General features: G+C 36.6%; 1 protein-coding gene across 2 annotated transcripts in view; it reads left to right on the top strand.

Annotated features, from left to right (window-relative positions):
- Positions 1 to 9891, top strand: part of LOC125664640 (zinc finger CCHC domain-containing protein 8-like) — a 202117-nt gene that overhangs the window by 150126 nt on the left and 42100 nt on the right. Inside the window, exons 11-12 of one of the 2 annotated variants that reach the window (XM_048897481.2) lie at positions 8086 to 8148; positions 8310 to 8390. In XM_048897481.2, the coding sequence (XP_048753438.1) occupies positions 8086 to 8148; positions 8310 to 8390 (144 nt within the window). The remainder of the gene's footprint in view (positions 1 to 8085; positions 8149 to 8309; positions 8391 to 9891) is intronic. The other variant, XM_048897482.2, reaches the window with a different exon arrangement.

The raw sequence follows: 9891 nt of genomic DNA, 5'->3' as shown, positions 1-9891 counted from the left end.
CTAATAAAAACATTTCTTTTTTATTATGTACAAAAACAAGAGAATTAACTCTAATAAAACTACGTTAGATAACCGTAATGTAAAGAAATATATACGGAAGAAGTATTCACTGCACCCAAATCAAATCATTTCTCAAATAAAAACAAAAACAGCATTTACATTTTGCTGACAGCATGTAAAGAAATATATACGGAAGAAGTATTCACTGCACCCAAATCAAATCATTTCTCAAATAAAAACAAAAACAGCATTTACATTTTGCTGACAGCATGCAAAGGTATAACTAGAGAATAATTATACGTCTTGCAAGACAATAATATTCAATCACCAAAATCACATAATCATTTTCAAGAGTGTTTGAAATAATTAAATACAAGTGTAATTATTACTTTAATATATAATAACTATTATAAGGCAACTTTCATTGAAGTCAATATTTGGTGACAAAATGACCGCTAATTCCCATTAAGACAAGAAGATGGATGGAAGGGGTGCGAGAAATGTTGCATATATGTTCTATTATAGAAAATGTTGTGATGGATATATTGAAATGGCTCTTTTATTCTAAATATTCAAGAAAAGTGTGCCCTTGCTGTTTCAGTTCTAAAATTTTAAGAAAAAAGTTGTGAACTTCTGGCACACGATTCTGAATACCAAAGAAAAAGTTGTGGTGCACTTCTGGCACACAGTTTTGATTCTGAATACCAAAGAAAAAGTTGTGGTGCACTTCTGGCACACTGTATCGTTTAGGAAAAGTTGTGGTGCACTTCTGGCACACTGTGCCACTAGTGTCACACTGTGTGCTACTAGTGGCACACTGTATGCCGCTAGCGGCATTAGCTGCACACTTCTGGCAAACAGCTCTGGCACACTGATTTGTTTGCCGCAAACTTGCGGCAAATTTGCAGCAAACTTTACATTTTGGTAAGGGACAACAAATAAATTCTACTTTTTTGGTATAAACTAAGATAAACAGTTAATTATCAAAATGTGGAAGCGTAACTATGGCTATATTCTATACTGACAACCAAGTGGATGGTACAGGTTGATGTTTATGTAGCAATCACTTACTGTTTATTTTGACAATAATCTGGAGTGAAAGGAAGCCAAATTCTGTCATCAGATTTTGTTTTGAGAATCATTGATATATACATGTAAACCAAATGATCACAAAGCTAATTTTTATTCGACATCAATAAAATCTTCTTCTTTTTTTTAAATCTAATTCATATTTTACAATAAATATACATAACATGTAATAAAACGAATAAAAATTTTATAATAATTATTGAAAAGAAGTTATATTGGAATCAACCAGGACTGAAATATGTCTAATCAAATTCTTCGACATTATATAATTACATGACATATTGTACCATTTGTACGCAAATATTCAAAATTTCTTTTCCCCCCTGACAATGGACTGGATCTTCAGTTTTAAAATGGTCGTGTAAAATGTTTCACTCAGTCTATGTGCAGGACACATCAAACGATTGTTTTGGAAGGTTCAGTTCGACTGCCCGTGAGCTGCATTAGGTTAAGCACTGCGTGGATACATATTTTAGCTGAGTTGCGTAGCAAATCTCGGCTTTTTAGCTCACCTGAGCTAAAAGCTCAAGTGAGCTTTTCTGATCGTCCGGCGTCAAGTCCGTCTGTTAACTTTTAACATTTTTGACTTGTTCTCAAAAACCACTGGGCCAATTTCAGCCAAAGTTGGCACAAAGCATCCTTAGGTAAAGGGAATTCTAAATTGTTAAAATAAAGGGCCAGGCCATCTTCCAAGGGGAGATAATCAAGAAAAGGTAAAAATAGAGTAGGGTCATTAAAAATTCTTCATCTCAAGAACCACTGGGCCAGAAAAGATGAAATTTATAAATAAGCTTTATTAGGTAGTGCAGATTCTAAATTGTGAAAATCATGACCCCAGGGAGTTGGATGGGGCCACAACAGGGGATCAAAGTTTTACATACAAATATATAGGGAAAATCTTTAAAAATCTTCTTCTCAAGAACCACTGAGCCAGAAAAGCTGAGATTTATATGAAAGCTTCCTGATATAGTGAAGATTCAAGTTTGTTGAAATCATTGCCCCCGGGGGTAGGATGGGGCCAGAATGGGGGGTCAAAGTTTTACATACAAATATATAGGGAAAATCTTTAAAAATCTTCCTCTCAAGAAACACTGAGCCAGAAAAGCTGAGATTTATATGAAAGCTTCCTGATATAATGCAGATTCAAGTTTGTTATAATCATGACCCCCGGGGGTAGGATGGGGCCACAAGGGGGATCAAAGTTTTATATACAAATATATAGGAATTTTATTTTTTTTTTAAATCTTCATCTCAAGAACCACTAAGCCAGAAAAACTGAGATTTATATGAAAGCTTCCTGATATAGTGCAGATTCTAAATTGTTAAAATCATGGCTCCGGGGGGTCGGATGGGGCCACAATAGAGGATCAAAGTTTTACATACAAATGTATAGGAAAAATCTTTAAAAATCATCTTCTCAAGAACCACTGAGCCAGAAAAGCTGATATTTACATGAAAGCTTTCTGATATAGTGCAGATTCAAGTTTGTTAATATCATGGCCCCCGGGGGTTGGATGGGGCCACAATGGGGGGGGGGTCAAAATTTTACATACAAATATATAGGAAAAATCTTTAAAAATCTTCCTCTTAAGAACCATGGAGCCAGAAAAGCTGAGATTTATATGAAAGCTTCCTGATATAGTGAAGATTCAGGTTTGTTAAAATCATGACCCCCGGGGGTCGGATGGGGCCACAAGGGGGGGGGGTCAAAATTTTACATACAAATATATAGGAAAAATCTTTAAAAATCTTCCTCTCAAGAACCACTGAGGCAGAAAAGCTGATATTTACATGAAAGCTTTCTGACATAGTGAAGATTCAAGTTTGTTAAAATCATGGCCCCCGAGGGTCGGATGCCCGGGGCGACAAGGGGGGGGGGGTGTGAAAATTTTACATACAAATATATAGGGAAAATCTTTTAAAATCTTCCTCTCAAGAACCACTGAGCCAGAAAAGCTGAGATTTATATGAAGCTTCCTGATATAATGCAGATTCAAGTTTGTTAAAATCATGGCCCCCGGGGTTGGATGGGGCCACAATAGGGGATAAAAGTTTTACATACAAATATATAGAAAAAATCTTTAAAAATCTTCTTCTCAAGAACCACTAAGCCAGAATAGCTGAGATTTATATGAAAGCTTCCTGATATAGTGCAGATTCAAGTTTGTTAAAATCATGGCCCCCGGGGGTCGGATGGGGCCACAAGGGGGATCAAAGTTTTATATACAAATATATAGGAAATTTTTTTTAAAAATCTTCATCTCAAGAACCACTAAGCCAGAAAAGCTGAGATTTATATGAAAGCTTCCTGATATAGTGCAGATTCTAAATTGTTAAAATCATGGTTCTGGGGGGTCAAATGGGGCCACAATAGAGGATCAAAGTTTTACATACAAATGTATAGGAAAAATCTTTAAAAATTATCTTCTCAAGAACCACTGAGCCAGAAAAGGTGATATTTACATGAAAGCTTTCTGACATAGTGTAGATTCAAGTTTGTTAAAATCATGGCCCCCGGGGGTTGGATGGGGCCACAATAGGGGATCAAAGTTTTACATACAAATATATAGGAAAAATCTTCTTCTCAAGAACCATTGGGCCAAAGAAGTTCACATTTACATGAAAGCTTTCTGACATAGTGTAGATTCAAGTTTGCAAAAACCATGGCCTCCAGGGGAAGGTTGGGGCCACGATAGGGACTATGGTTTTACATGCAAATATATATGGAAAGTCTTCTGATATGGACCAAGGTGACTCAGGTGAGCGATGTGGCCCATGGGCCTCTTGTAAATTGGCGAAGGATGGGCGTCCAGTCGGGCGGGCGGGTGGACGGCGTCCACAATTAGCTTGTCTGGTCTCTAATTTTCATACTTTTTCGTGCATCTTTGTGAGACTTACATAACATGATCACATCCAAAAGAGGAAGGTTCTTAATTATTTTGAGGTCAAAAGTCAAGGTCACTTTGTCACTAAATTCCATAGATTTGAGCTTGTCCGGTCTCTAACTTTCATTCTACTAGGGGCATCTTTGTGAAACTTACATAACATGATCACATCCAAAAGAGGAAAGTTCCTATTTATTTTGAGATGAAAAGGTCAAGGTCACTGTCACTAAATGCCATAGATTTGAGCTTGTCCGGTCTTTAACTTCATACTACTTGGTGCGTCTTTGTCAGACTTGCATATTTTGATCACATCACATCATATTTATTTTGAGGTTCCCTAACTTTTATACATGTACTTGCTGGTGCATGTTTATCAGACTTCAAATCCTGATGATATTCAAGATTCATGTTGCTTTTGAAATCCAAAGGTCAAGGTCATTATCACACTAAATCCCAATTGCAGCCATTCAAAGCTTCATACTTATAAACTGTATTAAATATGTGCATGTTTTTACATTGTGAATGCAAGCGTGGATAAATTTCCAAACTGCAACTCGGCCATGTTGATGTGTTTTAGCGATTTTATTATTTGTAATTCAGTAAGGTGTTAACTTAGGTGTTATACTGTAATTGTATATGTGTGAATGTGGGTAGGTAAGGGATATGTGTATAGGAGGACGTGTGCTGCCGTTGCCCCCCCCCCCCCCCCCCCCAATCCCCCCGACCCCCCCCCCCCCCAATCCCCCGACCCCCCCCCCCCCCCCCCCCCATCAATGTTCTCTCTCTCTCTCAAGAGTGATGTTTTGTGTTAACCTCACACGAGAATATATACTTCGTTTGATTTAATATAAATGTAGTCATACATAACACAAAACTCACGATGTTGTTTGTTGTGCCTTTTTAAAACTACCCAATCCTTGATGATTTAAAAAAAAATCATCTTCCTTTCAATCAATAATCTTGATAGATGAATTAACATACATTGAAAAATTGAAATAAAACAAAAAAATACTGAATAAATCCATAACGAAATACTTGATTTTAAAAACAGAAAAAACTCGTAAACCAAATTCTCAAGCATTTGATAATAAAATTGGGGGAGATAACTCACATTTGTTCACGGTACAAAACAGATAAATATTTTTAACAATTAATGTTACCGCGACAGGGACAGGTAGCTGATAGTCAACCCGCGATGAGAACGCGGTTTACCTGAGTTTCCACTAGATTACCGCGTTAGATTTTTCCTGCCACAGGAACGTAGTAAACAAGAGAATCAGATCCGTGTTCCTGCATGTACTGTATTGCAATTGGTCTGTGTCCGCCATCATGCATTAACAATGGAACATTTTTAACTTCTTGATAACTAACATTCCAATTTTTTTCAAATTTGATATGAAGCATCTTTGGGACAAGGCTGACATAAATTGTATATTTCAGGACTCCTGCACCCCTGGGGCCTTGGGGGGCGGGGCAAAAAGTGATCAATTTTCAAAAATCTTCTTCTCTAGAACCGCACATATATATGAAAAACTGAGTGCATAATCATGTAGAGCTGGGAGTCCTCTACCTAAATTGTAAATTTCATGATCCCCAGGGTAGAGGTTCTGACTCCAGGGCAGGGCTAAACTCGGTATATAGTATTTATGTGTAAAACATTTACAATTAGACATCTTTTTTAATGCTATTGATACTAAATTAACACTAAATGATATATTTAAAATGAGCAGGTAGCCCTTTACCAGAATTGTACATTTGATGATCCCAGGGGTAGGGGTTTTGGTATTAGGGTGGGGCCAAAATAGCATGCAGTGACTAAATGTGTTAACAATTGAACATTTTTAACTTCTTCTTGATAACTGTAATTCCATTTCTTTTCAAATTTGGTATGAAGCATCTTTGGGACAAAACTGACATAAATTGTAAATTTCAGGACTCTTGCATCCCTGGGGCCTTAGGGGTGGGGCAAAACGTGATAAATTTTCAAAAATCTTCTCTAGAACCACACATATGTAAGAAAAACTGAATGGATAGTGATGTAGAGCAGGAAGGCCTCTACCAAAATTGTAAATTTCATGATCCCTGGGGTGGAGGTTCTGACTCCAGGGCAGGGCCAAAGTCTGTATATTCCTGTGCTAAAACTTTAAGAACAGTTCTTGAATTATCCAGAACTTTTCAGGAATTGTTCTTGGAACACTTTTTCTAAAACATGCTTAAACTGTAACTCAACAGTTTTTGAATTTTTCAGGAATGTTGGGGAAATAAATAATTCCAAAATTCAACAGATACAACTCGACAAATATGATAGAGTTCAGGGGTCTTTGGATATGAAAAGAGAATGACGGCCTCCAAATTATTACCAAGGTCAAGTGACTCCAGTGACCTTGACCTTTGACCACAATCATAAAAACTGGTATAACTTTAAAATCAGGACTAATAGCAACATGGGATCTTCAGAAATGGCAAAAGGATGACAGGACCTACAAACTAGTAGTAAGGACTAGTGACTCCAGTGACCAGTGAACATAAAATTGGTACTACTTAAGAAGCAGGTCTGATAGAGACATGGGATCTTCAGAAAGGATGATTGGATCTACAAATTAATATCAAGGTCAAATGACTCTAGTGACCTTGACCTCTAACCTTGAACATACTAATTCATATAATTTTAGAACTGGAATTGATAGAGATATTGCATCTTCAGAAATGATAAGAGGATGATAAATGCTTACTCCTCCTAGGCACCTGATCCCACATCTGGTGTGTCCAGGGGTCCTTGTTTGCCCAACTATCTTTTTTGTATTGCTTTATGAGGATTTATGAGATTGATCACTGTTCGTTATCTTCAGAAATAATAAAAGGATTATGGGATATGTACAAATTGGTCAAGTGACTCCAGTAACCTTGACCTCTGACCTTGAACATCATTTGTTATATAACCTTAGAACTGGGACTAATAGAGACATGGAATCTTCAGAAATGATAAAAGGATACAGTGACCTACAAACTAATATCTCCCGTGACCTTAACCTTTAACCTAGATTATAAAAATGTGTATAACTTTAGAACTGGGACTGATAGAGACATGGGATCATCAAAAGTGATGAGAGAATGGTGTGACCTACAAACTAGGATAAAGGTCAAGTGACACCAGTTTTACTGAAAAAAAAGGGAATTTTTTAAAATCAAATTTTTCTTGATCTAGATATTTAAATGAAGTTAAAATTGGCATGGATTTTGTCAAGGGAGGAAGATAGTAATACTCAGAAAAGGCCACATTGATACACCAGTACTTCGTTTGGGAGACTATGATCAGTAGATTATAATCATATCTTGTTATTTAAGCTATCACTTTTGTTGATTTGCTACTGACTAAACTGTCATTAATGCATTCAAAATTGCATCAGATGTAGCGAGTTGTACGTGTGGCAAGAAAAGTTTTATGGCATTACCATGCACATATAAGTCAGACACAAACTTCAGGGTCAAATTTTTACAAAAACCCAACTTATATGCGAGTGTATACGGTATTCCTGTAATGTGTATTTACATGATTTGATGTAAAATATACATTTCTGGTATAAAACAAAAAGAAAAAATACATTGCTAAAATGGTCCATCTTGTGGGGAATTGGGTTAGAATAGGTCCTCAGTACCCCTTGCTTGTAGTAAGAGGCAATTAAATGGGCCTTCGGATGAGAATGCAAAAACCGAGGTCCCATATGTCACAGCAGGTGTATGTGGCACGATAAAGATACCCTCCCTGCTCAAAGGCCGTAAGAGCCGAGCATGGGCCTAAATTTTGCAGCCTGCGCCTTCACCGATAATGGTGACGTCTCCCTAATGTTTGTCATAAGAGGCGACTAAATAGGGCTGTCCTTCAGATGAGACCGCAAATACTGTCTCCATATGAGTGAAATATTCTCGAGAGGGATGTTAAACAATATAAAATCAATCTCCATATGAGTGAAAGATTCTCAAGAGGGAAGTTAAACAATATTCAATCAATCAAATGGTCCATGGGATTCTTGATTGTGCCAGGTGCAATGTATATACTGGAATTTGCTTTGCTATGTCTATAGAATATTTATATGCTTTCATTTCCTTGCAGAGGTGTTAGTAACAGGAGAAATGATGGAAGACGGAGAAATAAAGGATCGTCTCCCAAATGAAGGTAGTGATTCATTACCTGTATCTCTGTGTAATAGTAGGAGAAAAAGTCCATCCAAACATTCAGACTTGAATGCAGAACTTAATGCAATAAGTACAAATGTTTTAGTTTTACCACCTGAACTAGCTATCTTGGTTAGTACATCAAATCAAAAACATTTTCAGCTAATTTAAGCTACACGAGGATTGATTTCAATTCAAGTGTAAAATGTCAACTGGACTGTCAACATAAACTGGGGACCTTCAGTAAGTCAACACAAACCTTGTTATCGAAAATATTGTTAGCCAAGTTCCAAGGAAGTTGAACTCGGCTATTGGTTTGGTGATGCGGATGGGCGTCAACAATTGGTTTCCGGATGATAACTCGAAAAGTTTACAATCTAATCAAATGAAACTTTGATATAATGTTGGGTACCAGGTAAGGAAGACCCCTATTGAATTTGGAGAAAATAGGTCAAAGGTCAAGGTCACAGTGACCAAATATAGAATGAAAATTTCAGAAAAATTGGTTTCCGGATGATAACTCTGAAAGTTTAAATCCGAATCAAATGAACCTTTGATATGTTGTTGGGTACCAGGTAAGGATGACCCCTATTAATTTTGGAGAAAAAAGGTCAAAGGTCAAGGTCACAGTGACTGAAAATAGAATGAAAATTTCAGAAAGATTTGGTTTCCGGATGATAACTCTGAAAGTTTAAATCTGAATCAAATAATACTTAACGATGTTGTTATATACCAAGTAAGGAAGACCCCTATTGATTTTGGAGAGAAAAAGGTCAAGGTCACAGTGACCGAAAATAGAATGAAAATTTCAGAAAAATTTGGTTTCCGGATGATAACTCAGAAAATTTAAATCCGAATCAAATGATACTTATACAGATATTGTTATGTACCAGGTAAGGAAGATTCCTATTGATTTTGGAGAAAATAGGTCAAAAGTCAAGGTCACAGTGATTGAAAATAGATTTAGAATTCCAAAAAAATTTGGTTTCAGGAGGATAACTTGAAAATTTTTAATTTGAATCAAATGAAACTTGGATATATTGTTGGATACTAGCAAAGCAAAGCCCCTGTTGATTTTGGAGAAAAAAAGTCAAAGGTCAAGGCGACAGTGACCGAAAATAGATTGAAAACTTCAGACAAATATGGTTTCTGCACAGTAACTTGGAAAGTTTAAAACTGAAATTAGTTCTTCACAATTATAAATATGCCACATCATTCCTGACTTTACAATGTATCCCATGCAACTCGGCTCATGCACCCCTGGGTGCATATATTGATTTTTTTAGTACTCTATCAGGGCACACGGATTAAGGCTCTCATAAATTCCAACTTATTTTGCCACCTTTAAAAAAGATAGGGCATATATATTGTTTTGCACCCATTGATTGGTCTGTAGACAAAGTCTTGTCCACTCAATGTCTAAAGAATCCTTTCCTTTACTTGATAGTCAGCAAACTTGGTACAGTATTTGCCCCTAGAGAGTAGATGACTGCTACTGATTTTCAGGTCTCAAGATCAAGGGTCAGTCTGTCGGTTTGTAGACCAAGTCTTGTCCACTCAATATCTAAAGACTATGACAGTTACTAAACTTGGTACAGTGGTTGCCTCTAGAGAGTAGATGATCCCTACTGATTTTCAGAGCACCAGATTGCTACGTGCATTTATGTGAAATTTACGATCATTTTCATGAGAAATATACATCCAGTACTTGCACAAAAATGAACAAACAGATGTATTCATATAT

The sequence above is a fragment of the Ostrea edulis genome, chromosome 1 (genome assembly GCF_947568905.1).
Source record: "Ostrea edulis chromosome 1, xbOstEdul1.1, whole genome shotgun sequence".
NCBI lineage: Eukaryota > Metazoa > Mollusca > Bivalvia > Ostreida > Ostreidae > Ostrea > Ostrea edulis.
The sequence above is the reverse complement of the archived record's forward strand: the minus strand, read 5'-3'. Positions and strand labels throughout refer to the sequence as shown.